Below are 22,819 nucleotides of genomic sequence, written 5' to 3'. Positions count from 1 at the left end.
TTTGCCAAAACGGCATTTCAGACTTAAAAACAATAAGAAAGAAAATGTATCGATTCTCCTAAACAATTAAATTCAGAAAAATTCTTAAAATGACACAAAACTTCTTAATGGGTAAAGTTTCTTTTTGCCTGCAATCAAAAAAACAAAGCCAAAGTCAAAACCAAGATAACCGAACAACGATCAAGTTCATTACCTCTATCAAGAACTTGAACAGACCTCTGACCACTGAACGAGACGCAATCTAAAGAAGTTTCCTAAGAAGAAGAAAATCATGGATTAATCGTGTCTCTTATCATTTCTTAACCGATATTATTTTCCTTCTGGTGAGTATAACCTTTTGCATTTTGTAAAACTGGACGTTGGTGAATGGCAGAGGTGATGTTGGTGCAGAGGATTAATTTTATTGAAAGATAAACGAATGAAAAATAGATGAAGTCAGCCCACTCGTCTGACGTGAAATGCTTTCTAATTATTTTACCTGTCGTGTGTTAATTAGTTTCAGGTGTACACGAAGTTATCACTTATTTTAAGGCTTGCGTATTAGAATTAAACACCACACAGCGTAATTCAGGCTTAATATGGCCTATGTTTGGTCGAATTAAGATATAGATGCTGCATCTGCATCGTCTTAAGGGCCAAGATACACCTAACCAAGGCGTAGCTTCCTACCTGTTCGGGCCCCTGAGGGTATTTACCTTGCCCCTTCCTGCACCCCCATTAACCCCATAACCTCTTAATTATTTATATAAAAAAAACGAATATTTCTCAAATATTCCACTAGGAGAAAATAAGGAAGGCAGCATCTTGAAAATTGGCCAGTCATGTTTACCATAGTACTGTTCTGAGGGTACTGTACTGAGGTTCAGATGGGTATGGTTGGGCACAGATTTACCAATACCCAGTTAGGCATTAGATTTCCCTAGCTATGGGCATAGATAAAATGGAAGATGGGGGCGAGATACTTAAAATGCTTACTATTTTGATCTTACGGGGAGGGTATTCTTGTTTCAGTCTTTAAATATAGGGTTGAATGTTTAGCTTGTCACATTCCATAGGCTAATCTGGTTTATCCCAGGTCTTAACTTTGGCATTTTCGTGTTTCTTAATTTATAAAACATTTTGCATATTGTTAAAACAACTTCATTCATGACCTAAGGTATAGGCTAGTTACCCATACATACTTAAATAGCTGAAATCACATGTAGGTTAGCTTCTCTTTCCGCGGGCATCCAGCTGTATTCGTTGTAGTAACAAACATAACAATCGTTCTGATTTCTTGCAAAGTTTGTCAGGTATATCTGTAAAGATATCCAGAACTTTGATCACGTTCACAGTTTTCTAGGTAACAGTATGACAAACTGATTATTTGACACAAATATGGAGCATATACTTTTTTTGACTGCATATTTTGTGGTTTGGTTTCTGTGTTTGACAGTTTGAAGCAAACCACTCTTCTGTTTACCACCTTTAACAATTATGGGGGACTACAGTTGGAAAGCAGGGTTTTTCGAGGTGATATGCTGTACACATAAGAACAAATACTGTCTCCAGTGCTAATGGCTGAAATAAATACAAAGCACAAAACAATCAGAGGGGAAAATGTATACTTCGTTGTGTCATCTCAGCACTAGAGAAAAAAAAGAAACAAACAAATGCAGGAATAGCAGTAAAGACCAATAAATCCTAATGTAACCTAAAGTGCAGTTCCCCACCTGACTGGATGGATGTAGAACTTTGCACCCGTGGACCTATTAATACTGTAACCTTATAAAAAAATTGTTAAGAATAGCAGCTCAAGGGATGCATCCTAGTTCAGCTCAACCTATTGCTTATGTTACATTTGGAAGGTTGACTATTCTATCACAACAGCCAGAAGTAAGGTACACAACTGTTTGTAGCTTCTCCATGATCAATGCTGTATCATTTCCTGCATTTTACTGTATATAATTTTTTCATTAGGCATTACACTTTGACATTAGGTGTAAAAAAGTCCAGTAATGTAAAAAGATTTACTTGTAAATAAAGACTGTTTTCTCTCTTATCAGGTTTTCATTGGGAGAAAATGGGATCTCTTCGTAAAAATTCATTTTTGATGGGTGTGGTGGCAGCGTCGTTTACATGGATTATTATCTTATACTTGTATTTTACTCTTATTCAGGTAAGTGTTCAAGATGTCGTATTTTTTGACATATCATCATCATCATTATTTTTGTATCAGATATTCCCTTAACAAGGATCTCTTCATTTTTGTCTCTTTTATGCAGTTACTACTGGTCTAGAACTTCAAGTATGTATGTCCATTTTTCCATTTTTTCTGGGACCTTCTACTGGTTTTCATCCTGCTCCATCCTTATACAGTATACTACTTTTCAGCCTCCCTGTTACTCATCCTTATTCATTATACTTCAGACCATCTCAGTGTGCTTTCCAGTTGCAAGACATCACATCTCTTGTATTATACAATTGCCTTATCAGGAATATGAGTTCCCACCCTTTTCCAACCATTAATCTTTGTCTTCTATGATCTGACGTTTTCCGAATCTCCTATATTTTCTGGATTAAGTATTGTATATGATCTTTTATTTTCTCAGGAAACTAAATTTACTCACAGTTCATCAGAAAAGCAAGGAAGCTTCTCAGGTCCCGAAGACGTTCTTGAGGAGACCAGTAAGAGTAGAGAGAAAGTTCAGGGACCAGAAAATGAAGAATCTTTCAGACCACTCAGAAATGACATAGATCTAAAATCTGCCGATAGAATAAAGGATGCAGACTTCATGAACCAAAAGAGATTTGACGATAGTTTCGTCAAACGAAAAAAGTATAGGAACCAGCTGATGCTGAAAGGGGACCACGCCATCCAGCAAGATGTTATTAAGAAGAAATCACGGCCAGATGTCCCAGAAGATCAAGCTATTTTGGCAGAGCTTGGTTTGGTCAAAACAAAGGAAGATCAACAAGTAAGCCTATGGTTTTTTCCATTTCATATTAATTTACTGTTGTTGTAACATCTTTGTAGCAAGAATAGAATTAATTATGTGTTCTTAGTATTCATGGTTTTGTATATGAGATCAGCCACTTTTACAGTAGCTGTGTGCAGGAAACCTTAAAAATGAAGTCAGTTAGCTCCATAGATCATTTATGATTTTAAATGCGCTCATACAAGCCCTATATTTTAATAAAGTTTACTGATGGAATTAGTTTTGTATTAGTGTGTACTTTGATAACAAAAGTTGAGCTATATATAATTCCTGCTATAAATTCATTCTAAGCATAGATTGCTTCCCAAGTATTACTTGGAGTTCATCCTATTCCATGAATTTCTTCCTCCTTTCATTAATGAAGTAAGGTGTTAAGGCTACTTAATTTCAAGATCAGAATCAGGAGAGCATCTTACGAATTTTGTATCACTGATAGTATATATTATGAAAAAAAATTGTAAAATAATATAATACTGTAGTAAGGCTGCTGCCATATTCATAGTGCTCCAAGCTACATGAATATACATATTGCTTTAGGTAGCTGTTTTATTTTTATATTTAATCATTCTTCTGTAACCATGCTTCCTTTTTCAGGAGAAGGAGCAGGGGTATCGTCTTCATGCATTCAATACGCTTGTTTCTACCCGCCTGTCACTGCATCGTCCAATTCCAGACACAAGGGATAAAAGGTATTGTAGGCTGTTTTGACATTTTACAAAAGTTTTGTTGTATGGAATGAGGGGAAATATCTTGAATTCTGTGTAAAAAAAATGTTTCCAAACCACATTTCTTTTGCAATGAAAACATTTCTTTACCTAACCTGTCACTTTAAACTCATCCATTAAAATGAAGATCTGCGTATACTGTACTAAAACTAAGACCCCACACTTACCACCCTCCCAAACAGTATGCATAGCTATGTTTCCAAACATGCATTGGTCTAATCAAATGGTAGGTGAAGGGTGCTTGGCATAAGGAAAATGTTGGTATGCGTATTTGTTTCAAATAGGACATGTTTATACAGGAAGGTGATTTAAAGTGGAGAGAAGCCCTCTAGTAGAGATGACATTATCATGGATGCTTGCTGGGTTGGTCAGAAGTGTGAATTAGGAAAAAACTTTCTTGTCACCTAGGGAAAATAAAAGCTGTGGCACAAATACTATTCATGCAGGAAGCTGAATGATTAGGGAAATGGTCTGTATTTCATGAATCAAGAGATGGGGAGAAGGAAAGATGATAAAGAAATGAGAGGAAGGAAAGAAATACTGTATTACCTCACTAGAGGCAAACATGGGTACAAGAGAAGACACACTGAGGTAAATGAGACAGATGTTCCTCAGATATAAGAAACATCTCCTGGTTGACGAGCATACAGTGAACCCCTCAGATTTGTGGGGGGATGTGTCCCACACCCCCTGCGAATAGGTCAAATCATGAATGCTTAAAACCCCCTCTAAAAACACTTAGAACTGCCCATTTTGATAGCTTAAACCAAGAAAAACCCTGTAAAAATGCTTATACCTGAATATTTTAATAGTTTTATCACAAAAAGTGCATTTATTCATGAAAATTATATGAAAATGCAGTAATTAGTGAATATTTCTCAGTGAAAATACCGCGAATGGGCGAAATTTTCCATGAATGATGGCTAGATATGTTCCACAGAGAAAACCGCGAATGCGTGAGTCCGCAAACCATGAGAACGCGAATACGGGGGGTTTACTGCTTGGTTACCAAAATGTTAAGTAGAACTGAAACTCACATACTCCTTATTAAGAGTTAAGCCCCTTTGTTTAGCAGAATATTAGGCCTTCGTAATAACTTCCTCAAGCCATCAGGGGAAAGAGAAGGATGAGAAATTGAAGGAGTGACAAGCATGCATCACCAGGAGGCTCTATCAAAATTGAAAACAAAAGAATACCTTTCAGACCACTGATGGGACACAGGAGCAGGTAGTGAACATGTTTGAAATCATACTGAACAAGTTGCTCCAAGTAAACTTGTTTAGTATGATTTCAAACATGTTCACCAACTGCTCCTGTGTCCCATCAGTGGTCTGAAAGGTATTCTTTGTTTTCAATTATAGAGCCTCCTGGTGATACATGCTTGTCACCCCTTCAATTTCTCATTCTCTTTCCTTGATGGCAAGTTATTACAAAGGCCTATTATTTTGCTAAACAAAGGGGCTTAACTCTTAATAAGGAGTATGTGAGTTTCAGTCCTATTTAACATTTTGGTAATCAAGCTATATGTCAACTAGGAGATGCCAGTAATCTTATATCTCAGGAACATCTGTCTCATTTACCTCATTTACTGAACAATATGTAGCTTTGTTCAGAGTACTGGTTGACTAGATTTTGTTATCCAAAATACACTACTAAGATTAACTCTTATAGTAATATTATTCAGGTCTGAACAATAATGGTTTACAGACATGCTGCATTGCCTAATTGATCAACCTAGAAAACATGTTTTGGCATGGTCGCTTGATGAAATACCTTTTCAGCTGGTTTATCCACTACCTGTAAGCATTAATCCTACACACTAAGAAGTTATCCAGTGATTCATGCAGTAATAAAGATTTTCATAAGGAAGGCTGTGAATGGTATATATGGCTCTCAAGTCAGAATAAAAGATCAGCATTTAATTTATACCAGAAGAACTGGACCATCTACACTTACTACCATAATGGGAAACTTCAAGGGAACCCAAAAGGTCAGAGTGACCCAAACCAAAACAATGTCGGCCATCTGCAGTTACTGCAATGGAGAGTAATAATTTCACCATTTAAGCATTTTGTGTATCAAATTTCTTTTAAAGTTAAATGAGGTTAAGGAATGAAGATTATCTGTTGAGACAAGGATTCATCTTTCTGGTGAATCTTAACCTCATTGCTAACTGTTATACCACTAGTTTAATCAATTGATCAATAATCTCTTTAACCCCTCTCACCAGTAAAAATAAGTTTTTTGTATGGGATATTCATTTAATTTCAAACTGCATATGCCTCATCACACACTCCCTAAATAGTGCAATATTGTTTTAAGAAACGTTTTTGTGATTGTTTCATTGATTTAGTTGTTGCATTGTGTTTCAGGTGCAAAGACATTGTTTACCCAAATTTATTACCTCCTGCTTCTGTTATTGTCTGCTTCTACCGTGAAGACCATTCTGCACTATTGCGGACAGTGTATTCAGTTCTAGATAGAACACCGGCAGATTATTTACATGAAGTGCTTCTTGTAGATGACACAGATGAAGGTAATGTGATACCTCTTTAACTGTGTAACACAGCATGTATTTGTCATTGAAATTTAGTATAACTGACTGAAAAACAAAGCCTTTAAACAGGTGTCAAGTTTTTGCATATGAACATACTATACTGTGGACAAAGAATATGTATCCTACTGTTAATGTTCTGTCACTGTAAAAATTTTGTTTGCAATGGGAATAGTTTTCTTACCAGGCCTCATGAATATAAGCAAGGCACATGATTTTGGTCGTTAATGATAATTTCACTTTCAGAAAGGTATCATGCAGAAGTGACCAGCAAAATGAAGGGCATAAGTGAGAAGATCCGTATATTGAAAACTCCAGAAAGGGAAGGCCTTATCAGAGCTAGAGTCTTTGGGGCAAGGCATGCAAGTGGTCAGGTGCGTTAGTGCTTAATACCTGTACATTGTTACTGTCGTGTTTACACGATTAGGGATGATATTTGTGTAACACGTCTGAAGCGTGTTGAAGGGTAGCACATGATATAATATGATTTTATGGGGGAGAAACTGTAATATAGTACAGTAGTTACCTATCTTGCGATGCCTTTGAAACTGCTGTTACATTCAGGCATTCTTGACGGAGAAAATGTAATTTAAAGGAAAATGTTGCAAAATTATGTAACTTTTGAGATATTTTCCAAATCAAAAGTGAAAATATGTGCTATGAACTAATTTTTTTTTATGATGATTGACCATTAATGAAAGATAGTAGAATGGATGTATGAGCAGTTTCTCCTGTTAAAGTACAGGACATGTATACACTCAAATTGCAGTTGACATGTCCCAATGTAGTAGTCTGGAGGTTGGACTGTTTGCGTGTTTACGAATTATTTTACAGATAAAAGGGAATATTGATAAAACTACTGTGAGTATCAACAAAATAAATGTGGTTCAGTGAATTATATCACTACAGTGTACTGATGGTCATATAATTTCAGGTACTGCTGTTTTTAGACAGTCATGTAGAGGTCAACGTTGGCTGGATAGAACCAATGTTGGCAAGGGTGAAAGAAAATCGTACTCATGTTGTCACCCCCATCATTGATGTTATTTCACCGGACACATTTCAAGTGAGTATCGAGCTCACTTGCCCCCGTAAGAGGGGCATGATCAATATAGTGTGCTTTGCATGGCATTAATTTGTGTCATTTACTTTTTTGTCCATTCCTTTGATCTTTTATCATTTATTTTTCCAACATCTTTACCTTTCTCCTTGTTTCAGTTCTTACCTGTTGCCCAAAAACAAATATCTTTGCTAAGTCCTAAGGGTCCTGCAAGACCATTACCAGTCAAGCCGTTTCTTTGCCCTCTTTTCAATCCAGTAACAAAATAGATTTTCTCTGTAATGCAAGATGAAAATTGCAGCAAGGCAAAGCCAAGGAAGTTTGACAGCTAAATAGGAAGAGACTGAAGGGAATGGATTAAGAGTAAAACACAGAAGGCAATGCAACTGTTGTTGAATGGACAGTTCCAAGGTCCTCTAGTACCCTCTAGTGTGTGGTATTGCCATGTAATGGTTATGTCAAGATTTTTTCTCATTATCCAAAGTTATGGTCTGTATGTTGCAAAGACAAAATTTACGCTATTAAAGACAAAACGTCTTGTTAATCTTGCACAATTTTCTTTTTCTTTAGTATACTGCATCGCCTCTTGTCCGTGGTGGCTTCAACTGGGGGCTCCATTTCAAGTGGGATAGCATCCCACAGTCATACTTTAATGATAAAAGTAACTTTGCAAAGCCTATCAGGTAAGAATCAGTTTTTTTTTTTTTTGTGCACTTTTGCATTTGAGTTCCATTCTACTAGATAAGTGCAGTTATAGTTTTTATTGGTAATAAGTCTTTCCCAGCATACCTTTGAGAATTAAACACTGACTTGGTGTTTTTAAGTAGTTTAACTAAAACAACTTAAAATAAAATATATAATAATGAGCTAAAAAAATTAAAAGAAGTGTCTTAGTGTTGTGTTATCATTTGTGACAGCTGTGATAAGAATTCAGTGCCTCCCTGAACTATTTTTTTTATATTTTCTTTTTTTTTTAGTTTTTCCCTTTTTACTTTTTATTTGTAATTAACTGCTGCTGGTGTTCACTCTTTTCTCCTTTCCAGGTCACCAACAATGGCAGGTGGACTTTTTGCCATTGACCGTTATTATTTTAATGAACTAGGAGAATATGATGTGGGAATGGATGTGTGGGGAGGAGAAAATTTAGAGATGTCTTTTCGGGTGAGTTTGGTTTCTCATTTTATGGAAAGTGGTCCTTTTTTACTAATGTTCAGATTAAGTTTCAGTATTTGTATCCAAAGTTTTTGTACAGTAAACCCCCATATTCGCGTTCTCATGATTCGCGGACTCACGCATTCGCAGGTTTCTCTGTAGAACATATCTAGCCATCATTCGCGGAAAATTCGCCCATTCGCGGTATTTTTCACTGAGAAATATTCACTAATTACTGTATTTTCATATAATTTTCATGAATAAATGCACTTTTTGTGATAAAACTATTAAAATACCCAGGTATATGCATTTTTACAGGGTTTTTCTGTGTTTAAACTATCAAAATGGGCAGTTCTAAGTGTTTTTAGAGGGTTTTAAGTATTCGTGGATTTTAGCTATTTGTGGGGGGGGGATGCATCCCCCACGAATATGGGAGTTCACTGTGTACGTTAGAAGACAGTAAGTGGCTCATCATGGATGATTCTAATGATTATGGTTTTTATTAAGATACATAGAATCTGACTGACCATATAGCTGGCTAACCCTGTGAGAGCTGAGAATAAAGACCAAGTTATTAGGTTAAATTACTTTGTGATCATCATGTTCGTTGTACAGTATTTGCAAGGCATACAGTTTCGTATGGTAGTTCACCTTCCACTGGTAATACAGTTTAATGCCTTTAGGAAAGCAGCCATAAAAATTCATGCTTGAGAACAGTTAAGTACTTTAGCATTTCACTGCAAAGAGGAGCCTTGCCTGTAAGATTCCTGAAATCTACAGTTAGGGAATACATAAATGTATGCAGTCCTTTAAGTACTCGACAGAATCAAGTTTTACAGGATTTCAGGACACTGGGAAAGTGAAAACTTTTGAATTGCTTGAAATTCAAAATACCAAGGCCCTCATTAAATGTTAACACCACTTTTATAAGCTTTTACTTTGATGACAGAATCGGGCATTACATTTTGTATATTTTACAGTAATACTTTTAGTAGACTTTGGAACATTTTTTAGACAGAACACAGTACTTATAGTTCTGTTATATCTCCTGTTTATTATTATTATTATTATTATTATTTAAGCAGACTTCATTACTTATAATCTCAGAGTGAAAAGTGATATTAAGTCTTTTTTTTTTTCTCCCAACGTTAAGATATGGACCTGTGGTGGCAATCTGGAAATAATACCGTGTTCCCGAGTGGGTCACATCTTTAGGAGGAGGCGTCCTTATGGAGGTCCTGGAGGCCAGGACTCTCTGTTAAGAAATTCTTTAAGAGTAGCACACGTGTGGATGGACGAATTCAAGGTATAGTAAATGAGTGTTCTCTCTCTCTCTCTCTCTCTCTCTCTCTCTCTCTCTCTCTCTCTCTCTCTCTCTCTCTCTCTCTCTCTCTCTCTTATATGTGGCTAAAGGGAAGTAGTAATTTATATCTTGACTGTATTGTTCCACAGGTATCTATTGATTTTCAGTTAAAATCACAATCAGATTTTGAACAGATGATAGAATAGTTTGGTCACATTTGTTAATGTTACTAAGTTTCAGATGATTACTTAGATTAAATTCCAAGTAAAACCTTATACCAACACTAAAAATGTATTATAGTTTTCATTTATATTAACATGTGAGTCTTCATTGTTGTAGACATCACAACAGATATGTACCATGTTACAAAGGAAGAGTCATAAACATTCATTCTTGAAATTCTAGAGCTGGAAGGTGAAAATAAAATGAATTTTAAGTAGTCTGGTATGGTAACAAAAACTGTCATTTGACTGAAAGTAAGTCTCTCTCTTGTCATGGGAAGTACCACTTATAAAAGTGCTTGCACAAAAGTCCACCAGAAGGAAAATTCTAATATTAGATGATGTTAAAGAGAAACATGAAGTTTCAAATAATAAAAGGAGAAGGTAGTTGATCTTATAGTATTCGTAATGCGTAGACATTCTTACAATATGATGAAGAATGCTCATTTACTAAAAAGAAAAAAAGCAAAAAGCTGGAAGGAAAGTATATAAAGGTAGAGTTGAAAATCTATAAATGAAGAGTTGGAAAAGTACTGTTTATAGTATACTGTACTGTATCAGTGAATATGCAACAGGTGAGAAATGAAAAATACAGTACTGTAACAGGATGGTGGTGGAAGAATTGTATTAGAAACCGCATCCCTTGCAAATGCTGTTGAAACATGAAAAGTAGATGATATAACAATCAACTAGTTTGGAGAGTGAAGTACTGTATTTGGTAGAAGGTCACCAATTAATTGGCAAACTACTTCTTCCAGAGGTTATGAAGAATGGTGATTTCATTTTTTGGTATTGAGGAGTAAGGTGATGATGGGGGATTTTCAGTGTTTGTGAAATATGCATTGGAAAAAATACTTTATTACAATACTGTACTAACAACAAGCTTGGTAAATTTTCATACAAAGAACATTCTGTTATGGCATCTCTCATATGTGATCTCATGGTAATATTTTTTCAAATTTTGATGATCATGATAGGTTTTGCTTTGGAATATTTTCAATTATTACATGAAATAATGTATATGCCGGTGTCTAAGGTGACCTGATAACCTTAAAAAATATCCCCAAAATGTGGGGTCATCATATACTCTGAGTATAAAAAACAAACCTTAAATCCCACCGAGATTGTTAATGATAGGCTAACCCCTGAAGTGTTGATAGTTGTGTCAATAGTCAACTACCATCACAACTATCAACACTGTGAACAAAACTGCAGTAACAGTAAAATCCGTAGGTAATTCAAGTGAATCACTAGTGATACAACTACTGATGCTGTAAACAAAACAACTGCAATTACAGTAATTACTATAGGTAATTACCATAATTAGACACTAGGGTGAGTGAGCTCTCACTTTGTTAGTAAGCTTTATCCAGAGTACCATTATTCAAGTACTATACACTTATCACAAGACCCCATCATGGCCACACCAACTATTGGTAAAAATAAAAGGAGGAAGTATGAAGCTTCGTTCAAGTTAAAAGCAGTAAACTTTGCACAGGAAAGAAGAAGCAGCAGAAATTGACACGCCATCGGATTCGGAATTTGATCTGTACGATGATTTCCTTATAAATATATTGTAAGATATCATCAACCAACTTATGATATCAGATAATGAACATGATAATGAATTCCTAGGATTTTCATTGTTTAAAAATGTTTTTAAAATGCTTTAATCATTGCAAATAAAATATTATCCTTTATATACTGTACCAGTATTTTTTGTTTAAATGACTTTGCCATTGCTTATGCATACATCAGCTGATAGTGTTATTTAATTTAGTAAATTGGGGGTCGTCTTATACAGTGAACATACCTTTAAACCTACATTTTTACATGAAAAAATGAAGGGTCGTCTCATACACGGAGTCACCTTATATGCCAGTATATAGTACGGTAGATTTTAATGAAGAGGAGTTGGAAAAATAAGCCAGTACTTGTTTATCTGTACAGTATACTGTAATTGCTTGATCTTTAATTGCAGTGACAGAAAATTATTTCATTGAAATGCCTTGTATTTATACAGAAGGAATAGAATTGTACCCAGCTAATTATACATCATTATAAATGCCTTATATCGTGTTTTTAGAAATGTATTACATATTCACCTTCAGTCCCTTACTAAAAAATGAGTATTTTCATTTCAGGAGAATTTCTTCCGTATTCGACCTGATGCAAGAAAAGTTGAATATGGAGACGTCTCTGACAGAGTTAAACTAAGAGCCGACTTGAAGTGCAAGCCTTTTGCTTGGTATTTGAAAAATATTTATCCAGAACTGCCTGGACCTGGTGAAGAAAATAAAGCAGAAAATGACATTGGGTTAGCAGGAGCTGGAAAGAGGCAGTTCCTTCCTTGGAACAAACGTTTGCGGAATTATACCAACAAGTGGCAGGTGAGAAACAAGAATAAAAATAAATAAATGAATAAAAATAAATAAATATATAAAGATAAATAAAAATAAATAAATAAATAAAAAAATTAAAAAAATAAAAATAAAATATTGTCTATTTTCCATAATTAGGATTATCCCCAAGTTTTAGTCTTTAGCAAATAATTCATGCTGAGAAACTTCAGTGAGGCATCATTGAATGAATAATAAACCTTTTTTAAATTCAAGAACCTAATTCTTACAAGGAAACAGGTCATTTATTTCTGCAGATTTTTCTGTGAAGAGATGATTTGTGGAGGCAGTAGTCGTGGAGGACTATTTGCAGGAAAGCTATATTGAAACATTATTTCACTGACATGTTAGGTTTTAGGGATGTGCATGTTACTTGCTATAGTAGGTAATTCCAGTGTCTCGTGTGATGCTTTCATATTTACTTGGCCAAATTAGTAATACATGTACTTGGATATTTTATCCACTGCTGTATTCAAGCAGTGGAATTTCTTATAATGAAATTTGTGCAGTGTCTTTGACTGTTTAGTTACTAAATATTTTTGTGTTCAGCTGTGCATAAAAATTGGCTCCATTTTCTTTAAATAGGGCAAACATTGTGAAAGTTTGGTTAGATGTTTTTAAACTGAGGCTAAGTTTCAATATGCCTTTTAAGCAATGAAGTTTATAATACTTCTGGCACAGGTATGGTAAACTTCTTACCACTCTAGTCTCTTAAAATGCACACCATCTGAGAAACATTTTAAGCTCTGTATGGCTAGTCAAGTTAGGCAGCTGGTTCTTTTAGTAATTTGGCTTCAATTTTTCATCATGCTAAATAATTGAATTACCCAAATTCTGTCAACTGGAGACAATGGAAACTACAAAATTAATTTTATTAGACCAAACTAGAATAGAATTTGAGTAATATTTTGTTTTGCTATACAGTAATCTCCTCTCAAGCTGGACCTAGTCAAAAAGATACATTCAGAAGAGTTCACAGGCATACAATTTAAAATTTACATATGATACAGACATAGTTCTACTGACACTTAAGGATGCCACCAAATGACCAAAACTTTTACTTTTCATGGAAAAAATGCTAATACAATATACAATCACTAGGAAATGAGTCCATTTTTTACTTCTTGGTTCTGACATTTTTTTTTTTCCCCCAGATGAGATTGACAGGAACTAAACTTTGCATCGAGTCTGAAGGAGACCCATCAATGAAGGGTTCAAGATTAGTTCTTTCCGAATGTGCCGAGGTGGACCGTCAGATTTTTTACCAGACAGACCACAACGAGTTAGTCATTGCCAAGTTACTCTGCCTAGAAGCTTCAGAACGACTGCCTCATTTAGGCAAGTGCCACGAAATGGGTGGATCTCAAGAGTGGAAGATTAGTGAACAGGTATTTAAAAATATTTCTGATTGTTTTAAAAATATTCTCCCTGGTTTCAAATTTTTTCAAAGGCCAGAAAAGCCGTAGAAGGTTCTCTTAATCATGTGGGACTTGGTAGTTGACAAGGACAATACAGTATTGCTCTCATGTTTATCAAAGACCAAAGGAAATAAAAATTTTAATATTAATGATTGTTACTTATGTAGTCAAAATAACTTTTGCAGTAACCCCTTCTACTTAAACAGTGTACTGTATGTGATGCACAGTTGTACCAATATACTAAGAGATTCATAAAAAATAATCATTTCTTAAGTGGCAGCATAGCCAAAAACAATCATAGTAATGTAGCTGATAAATACACAAGTCTCAAGTTGAGGTCCGTTAAGTTGAGGTGTTACTACCATCTCTCTCTCAGGTATGTTTTGTGCTTTAGTATTATCATTGATTATACAGTAGTACACACTGCTAACCCTTGGGAATAATCTTTCATTACATAACAGTTGGATAGGATGTATCATATAGGTTCACATAATCTTTGGTATGGTATAATGGGAGTCTTTCACTTTCACAGATGGGTATTGCCCTCTACAACATGGCTGTAGGATTATGTGTGGCTGTCCAAGAAAAGAGATCAGGAGCAGTAGTCGTCATGGCGATGTGCACCACACCAGACCTAGCAACCTGGGATTTAGTTGATGTTGTATGAAATGTTCATTAGATACTGTTGTTTCATTGGGTTACTGCCGCCATTATTCAGTTGGACACAATTCAGTACAAATTCATTTTTCAGTGTTCTGTGAATTTTGTATATCTGTGATATGGGTCATTAGCAAGGCAGATTGTCTCAAAATGATGAAAGTCTTCTGTTGGACTTTATAATTTCTGATGGATTTTTGTACAATATATTTAGCATCAGTTATTTGTACCTTGGTAATTGATAGCTAAGTCCAGTCTGATAAGCATGTGATCAAGGTTACTTTGCTATACTGTATAATGTCTGCTGTATTTAAAATTTTTTTTTTTTTACAGTACCTCAGTGATTGATATCACTGAATTAGTACCCAGATGATTGATAGGATTAGTTTTTGTAGTACAGTACCATTTTAACTGGTAGCTTCACCCATTAGTACTTTTGTAATTGATAGCATTATTTTATTAGTGCCTTGGTTATTGATGGTTTTAAATCTAATTCTGATTATACCAAGGGAAGGTATACATTTTATTACCATGGGAAGGTATAGTATACATTTTATTACACCATGGGAAGGTATACATTTTATTATGCCATGGGAAGGTATACATTTTATTATACCATGGGAAGGTATACATTTTATTATACCATGGGAAGGTATACATTTTATTATACCATGGGAAGGTATACATTTTATTATACCATGGGAAGGTATACATTTTATTTAGCAAATAGAAGTCAGTTATTTTAAGTTCTGTTCCATTTTATCTGATATTTTTCCATACTCATTTTATGTTGGAGAGTTTGAATGTACAGTATTTATTTGACTAACTTTACGTGCAGCTGTTTTTATTCAGGTACATTTTAACTAAGCAAACTTATTCTATTAAGAGTTATGATCTCATAACTATTTTTGTGTGAGACTTGGATGTTGTTTTCCAAAATTATTTAGTGACTTCAATATGGCTGGAACAAGAAGCCTAGAAAAATAATTTTGCTCTTACGTTTGGTCTTGGTATTTCAGCACTAAGCTAACTTGTGATTAAACAATTTTGTGCTGTAATGTATTCCCATGATTTGCCTTTAACTTTTACTGATAAGCATTGTGAAGGATCATCAGACGTCTTCCTTTAAGTAAATGACAAGTGATTAAGACATTGTAGTCAAATATAGAGATTTACCTGTGGTTGAATTTAAATTTAAACTGTACTAGAATGAAAACTCACTAATTCATAGTCAAGTGGAGATATAACAAATTCAGATAACCGAGTTGACTTACAAACCCAGCATTTACATTAGCCCCATTCAGAGGTTTTTATGAACCATAGACACTCCACTCTTGAATATAAAGAGAAAAAATATACTGGTTAGCTGGGAGCACCACACACATATGTGCACCTATGTACCCTCTGTTATCAAGCTTTTTCCTAGATATGTAGGCTTAGTTGATTCTACATTTTTTCATTCCTGCCTGTTTTTTTACTGGTTTTACCTTCTATTTATGTGTTTGAATATTATAAGAATTTAAAGTATTTAAAGTGGGTTTTAAGAGATGAACAAATTTTTACCGTCTTCCATTACTTAGTTACCATTTTGTTGGGTGGTTTTCACCACATCTAATATTTAAGCACAGCCAGCTGTCAACTTATGCAGAATATACGTTCTGGAATTTGAACAAATGAGTTTGAAAAATATCAAGAGACAAAATCAAGGAAAATGACAAAATGCAAAAAAAATGTTGCCCAAGTACCGAACAAAATCTACAAGAATGAAGTGATTAGTAAGCGTACAGTGTAACATGATGCTGCATTTGGTATGCCTGCATAACTGATCCTGGCAGCATGCACTGCATCATTCTTTGTCTGACTCTTGTCTGAGTAGTGTTACAAAGACTGCTTACACCCAAGTGTTGTGCACCGTTTGCTCTGGTGGAAATGCCTTCCAGGAAACAGTCGAGTTTTGAAAAAACTCGAAGCTCAAGAAATCATGCATGGCAGCTCTTAGATGAGAAAATGAAAATGTTAGATCTTTTGAGCTCGGGCTTGAAAGTTAGTCATGTGGGCCATAAGTGGAGCAAAATTAATCAAGCATCCACACAGTAATGCAGGAGGAAGAAAAGATTAATGGAACGATAAGACCTGACTTTACAAGGCAAAATACAGTGGTCTCTTAAACAAGCTACTCCAAGACAGAATATATTGCAGAAACGTATCCATGTTGATGGTAGTCTTATGCATGAAAAAGCACTTACAGTGCATGGTATGAAGAGTGAAATGAGAGGGTTGAGGAAAGTTAGAGGGAGGAGTTTAAGGCCATTACAAGAGCCTTTGGTACTTGTGGATCCCAACCCCTCAAGCTCCTCAGCTCCTATTACTGGAGCTCCTTCAATACATCAGCCAATGCAAATGAATCCTGGTTCTTCCGTCATAGAAGATACTTCCGACATCCTATTAGAAGGTTCATGTTTTCCCAATTTATTATAGCTAATCTACTTTTAGCTACACTGCCACCAGACCTATCAAGGACTGTCAACCCTCAGATGCATGAATCATCCTAATTATTACAATTATATTAATTATTATTATTATTATTCTTGTTGTTTGTTGTTGTTCAGAAGATGAACCCTATTCATATGGAACAGCCCCACAAGGGCCATTGAATTGAAAGCCAAACTTCCGAAGAGTATGGTGTTCATTTTAAAGTAACAGAAATTAATAAGAAATAGGAAAACCTATTTTCTTTTTCTTCCATCACGAGACCCTTTATTAGCCAAAAGTTGCAGGCAGATCTACTCTTTCTACAGGTTGCCTTTAGTGCTCAAACATATATTCACTTCATTACCCTCTTCCAAATATTCACTTACTTACCCTCTTTAAATCTCAGGGGAGGATGGTGAGAGGTTTTAATTGAGAGTAACATGCAGCTCATATGTTCTTCCTTTGTTGTAGGTTCTTCCTTTACTGTACTCTCAAGATCCTGAATAGTCATGCCGAGTCGTCATTTCATGACCTCGTGGCGAGGCAGTACTTGTCCCAGGCACTGCCTTTGGATCTTTTTAGCACAGCAACAATGATGACATACTTCATCTTCAAGTAGGCAGATGTTGTCTCTTCACAGGCATGCTCCTCTTTCCTCTTTCTTACTTTTATGTACTGTACCCAAGTTAACTACAATAAGTATTTTGCGGCCAGTGCATCGGTAAGTTCGTTCTCTTCAATATCTCTGTTATTGTATCTCAACATTCTGCATTAGTCTTATTTTACTGCACATACAGTTTGTTCTTACTAACCTATTAATCACAAAGTAGCCTTACGCTATACAAATGGATCCAGTCACGCCAACTTGAACAATTTTGCAACAAGAAAAGTCTTGCCCATATTTCATCACCACAGTTACAGTGCCATGTCCTCTAGGGCATTGGGTTCATTCTGTTAAATCTTAATTCCTTATTAAAGCCCTCATTCCAGTCCACAAATCTTGAGCTTCCCAAGCAGGTCAATCTTCCGCTCCATATTGCAATTTAGGTTAACGTAAATGAGAGGCTTGGAAATCAAACTAATTGATTTTTTAAATAAAACTGTGCGAGAACAGTCATTTTAAATTATAGTCCTTCCTCCCAGCTGCACTTCTTTTTCAGAGCAATAATCTAGACTACATGGGAAAGAAAGACTCTAGCCTTCATGGAACCCAAGGACCATAAATGGGAATGTGTGCTGCTTCTGCTGCTGCTGCTGCTGTCAGCCAGTCAGCTCGATAGCAATCCTTTACATATTCAGGAATGGAGTATCTATGATCTTTTATAGACCATGAATGGGGCTAATGTAAATAAAGGTTTTGTATTGAAAAAATAAAATTTTGTAAAAAAAATTTTAAAATGTAATCAAGTCAGAGATTTAACAAACTGCTGTAACATGAAAACTGAACAGATTGTAGTTGAATGGATTGTAGTTAAAGGCAACTTTTAACAAAATGCAGCTAAATGGGATTAAAAACAAGACACCGAAGGAAATTAGCCGTAAGTTAATAGAGTTTATTGTCTCAACTACAGTAATTTTTATCCTCACCATCTCATTTTTTCCATTAAAGGATTGTCTAATTTAGCATTTTGCACAAGCATCACAGATATCATTGTCACATTGTGTGACACATTTTAAGAGAAAGTGTAGAATGAGGTGTATATAATCCAAAAATTCTGTGTTCATATTTTAGTGAATGAGAAACATTTGCCTCATATCACCTGTCCATTTGTGTAATATGGCTATCAGGTAGGGACTGTGTAATGATGTTTATTTATTATCAACTAGTTTATCAAGACACAGCCTCTCGTCTTGAGATTCTCATAGGCCTAGTTGTGTTATGTGAATGTGATAAAAACATATATGTAAAGGATATGCAAAACCCCTTTTTAGCATTTATCATAATTCTGATTGCTTGTCATATCATTGTGCAGTATGTAGCACAGATGTACTAATCCGTTTCTCAGTTGTAATTACACAACTAGCTCAGAAGGGACTTGACTTTGTGCCCTTCCCCCGCCTCCCACCCCAAGTGTCCTAAGGCATACAGAAGCAAGCCATGAATAGTTTTGCACAAGTGTATGCTACTATGCATAAGTATCAACACAATTTTCATTTGTAATTGATTAATAATTGTGCCCGTCGTTTTACATAAGTAACTGGTCGGGAGGAAGCTGTATCAGGAATGCGTGAAATTACTAGATTAATTCGTATCATTGATGAAGAAATTTGCAAGCTGCAGTTATAAAAGTGGACTTAACGTGAAAGTAATTTTAAGTCATGTAAAGTAAATCCACTTGTTTTAGTTTCTCCAAGGTGCTGGTGATATATGTTGGACACCAAAATATGTTAACACACTGTTCCTACTCATTTCCCCACATTTAATCTTTCATTATAAATAAACATATCCATTTTTTGTCTTCCACTGGAGACAGCTTTTGTGTGTAAACTGTATAACCCTAGCACAGTTTGTTAGTAGGTGGCTAATCACAGTTCATATATTATTGTGATTGTAGTATTAGTAATTTTATGTAGCCCATTTCTTGTGATTTTACAGGCAGCTTTTCAAAGCAGGTATTTCATGATGTTTGTCTCAAGCTTCTAGTTATACATACTATGGGAGTCTTCCGTTATGCAAACTTTCAGCTGATATAGTTTTAGTGCGAAATATGTAAAGTACTGAAGGAAATTACCCAACGTGAAAAAAGGCTTTTGATTGCATGATTGATATGCAAGTTTCAAGTTCAACTTTTTATATTCATAGAGGGACTGAACCATTATTTTATTGACATTACAAATTTTTGCTTTATGTGAGTCACAAGTTAGAAGGAACAGTAAGACATTAATTAACAGTTTCAAGTGGTCTTACTGTTATATAAAATTTAGTATTAATATATAAATAAGTGAAGCAAATAAGTACTGAAGGTATACAAAGTGAAAATTAAAATACTATCTCTGCAAATCATGAGTAAAATAGTGGGAGTCACGGCCATTTTACCAATTTTACTGTTACCCTGACTACAGATTAAAGCATATGGTAAATAGCAGGGCTTATATAGAGAAACAGGCCTCTTATATAATTGTGTAGTGTAAATCTATGGTTTTATTATTAGTTAATTCCTTCAGATAGGAATTAAAATGAATTCAAATTATTTTAGTAATCTCTGAAAAACTATCCCATCTACATTTTACAAGGTACAGAGGAAAAGGAGCAGTTTGCTCCAAACAGGAAAACTGTGATATTATTTTGATGGTACAGCTGCGTGATACATTAGTAGAAAATGTATGTACAGTATCTAGTGCTACAATACATTATAAGCTTATAGTGAATGTCTATTCATAATTACCAGCTGGCACTTGTCAGTGCTTTAACTGTCGAGGAGAGTAAAATAAATGTCTTCCCCATCCCCATAACTTAATAATTGTCATTTCAGCTGTCCCTGAAATGTTCTGCTTTATACTGTTCATTTTCTGGATGAATTCTAATACAACTGATGCAGGCAATAAGTAGTACTGTACTGTAATTTTAATCAAGCTTCATCTCAAAATTTAGATGTCATTGTTTCATATCGCTTTACGTGAGGGATGGCCTAGTTGTGCATTCAATATCATAGCCAGAATAGATGCTTTAACTTTACACAATTCAAGTTTATGGGTTCATTTGTTAGTGAAAGTCGGTTTGTTTAGAATAAGCCTGTGTAATGCTATCAGAGCCTTCTTAACAGTGAATAAGAGGCATCTTCTAGACCTCATGACATGACCAACCAACTGTGATGGGAGAGCGCTTGGTAACTTTAATGCTTTGTCGATCAGACCACTTAATTAATATGACTTCCAAGGATGAAAGAATGATCAAATTGGACTGATTTTGTTCTGCACTATCTCCTTTCACAAAAGACAGTTCTGAGGTTTGAGGCATACAAAAATGTCCCGTCACACAAGCACAAAAATTCTTCAATGTGATTAAGGGTATTTTAATGTCTCATTATCTTTTAGTTCTTTTAACGTCACATTATCTTTCAGGTATCTTTATGTTCAAAGCACTCAAATATTTAAGTGTTGAATTTTTACCTCTTTTAGCTACCTAAGGGAATATATGGTTTGCAAACTCAATCACTTTAAACCTGCTATGCATGTATTTCGCTTTCATCAGTCGATTTGTGATTGTCAACAGTTTTCTGTAAAAGATATTTATGAAGAGATATTGAACTGGTTTACCATATCAGTTTTAGTACTATTTTCCTGTAATATTAAAATTTTGATAACACATTTGAATGTTTTTAACTTTATGAAAGCATCAGGCATTTTCATAAATATCCTGATTTCCGATGGGAGTGGTTGTGATGTTGAATATTAGCTTCCTTCCTTCATTGATTAGGCCCATTTTAGTCTTGTATGTCCCAGAGCCACTGGAGTAATAAGCAGTATTTTACTGTAAACGATGATACTGAAGTTACTATTCATGCTATGATATATATTCTGGGTTTATATTAAGACAATGTGAATTCCATTGTGTTGTGCTCAAAAAGCAAAACAACGGATCAAGATTCAATAAGGAGTTGGAAATCGCCAAAAATGACACATCAGAGTAACTCTTGGGTTGGATATTGGATGATGTGTCAATAAGTGACCAATAAAGTTAATCCTACTTTACAATACATTACTAAAACTTTCCTGTGGTGCTATTTTTGTCCAAAGATATTACTGTATAGCTACATGTGAAAAAACAACTTATCCAGTCAAGAATATAATTGCCAACATAGCACACAGTAAAAAGAAGTCAAGCTGCCAGACAATACATGGAAAGATCTAGTGAAGAGGTGACAATAAAGGGCTTGGAACACTCTAGCCTTATGCCCGGCATTGGTCCTCGTCCTGAAAACTGTTTGGATGAGGACACGAATGACGATGAAAAATAAATTATATGTGCTAAAACAGCATGACATTAGAGCATGGACTGCTTTACAAGAGAATGAAAGGGTACACGCAACTGACAGCAAAAGGCATAAAACATGATGGGTTCATTTTCTGAATAATAATAATAAAGTAAATACAAAGAGAAGAGGTTGATAAACAATGTATCTCGGAACAAAAGATGTGTGTGGCTGATCAGGATTGGGTCTGGATGAGGGAAAGAGATTCAGGGAGTGAGTTAGGTTAACTATTGTTCCATTGTAAAGATGGTAAATGTGTCTGTTGCAATTCTGCGGTTTGAATACAAATGAGAAAATTAACTGATGCGCATTCTTTTCTTTAAAAAAAACCCTTGTTAGGAGAAAATAACTTGCTCTTGATACAGATTTTTTACCAACGTCAAGCAGTTTCCTGTAACGAGAAACTTATACGTTAGCAAAGATCCGTAACACTACTGTAGAATATAATCCTTTTCTCAAACTCGGGGTAAAGTATCGAAGCTATTTCATTGGCAGCGTTTTAAAAAGTGGTAACGCTCATCCTATTACAATTAAAAAAAATTAAAACATACAGACCATCCTGTGGATATTTCTAACTATTATTTGACCCGTCAATTATACTATCTCAATAATTACCTAAAGGTCATACAATGCTTATTATGAAGGGCCACGTACTTGGACCTGCCTTAGGAATTGATACAAATAATAATTAAAGCTTAGAGATTGGAAAAATATACAGACGAATCTTTCAAAGCAGCTAGTGATACCGGAGAAGTGATTTGAAACATACTGTACTCGATAAACTACCATTAGAGTCGCGCTGTCCTATTTTAGTTCGTTGTAGACCTAGTTAAAAAAAACTAATATAAAACTAATGGATAATTTTCCGCCATGAGTGAACTCAAACTAAATTGATCTGAAGATTAAG

The 22,819-nt window shown here is 35.1% G+C and overlaps 2 protein-coding genes across 5 annotated transcripts in view; one reads left to right on the top strand and one right to left on the bottom strand.

The window, feature by feature from the left end:
- The window catches only part of LOC136847301 (uncharacterized), a 41,501-nt gene that overhangs the window by 17,513 nt on the left and 1,169 nt on the right, over nucleotides 1-22,819 (bottom strand). The window lies entirely within an intron of this gene.
- On the top strand, nucleotides 199-21,247 carry LOC136847300 (polypeptide N-acetylgalactosaminyltransferase 11-like). Of its 2 annotated transcripts, none has more exons than XM_067118846.1 (13): nucleotides 199-323; nucleotides 2,046-2,158; nucleotides 2,592-2,957; nucleotides 3,573-3,667; nucleotides 6,076-6,239; nucleotides 6,504-6,631; nucleotides 7,192-7,323; nucleotides 7,888-8,000; nucleotides 8,361-8,478; nucleotides 9,623-9,775; nucleotides 12,138-12,383; nucleotides 13,547-13,780; nucleotides 14,343-21,247. In XM_067118846.1, exons 2-13 carry the CDS (start codon nucleotides 2,063-2,065, stop codon nucleotides 14,475-14,477), a joined length of 1,980 nt encoding a protein of 659 aa, XP_066974947.1. In that variant the 5' UTR covers nucleotides 199-323; nucleotides 2,046-2,062; the 3' UTR covers nucleotides 14,478-21,247. The 2 variants fall into 2 exon arrangements, with proteins under 2 accessions (XP_066974947.1, XP_066974948.1); XM_067118847.1 differs by lacking the exon at nucleotides 199-323 and adding an exon at nucleotides 463-1,880.

This window comes from Macrobrachium rosenbergii, chromosome 16, assembly GCF_040412425.1.
Source record: "Macrobrachium rosenbergii isolate ZJJX-2024 chromosome 16, ASM4041242v1, whole genome shotgun sequence".
NCBI lineage: Eukaryota > Metazoa > Arthropoda > Malacostraca > Decapoda > Palaemonidae > Macrobrachium > Macrobrachium rosenbergii.
Note: the sequence above shows the minus strand (reverse complement) of the source record. Positions and strands in the feature narration are given on the sequence as shown.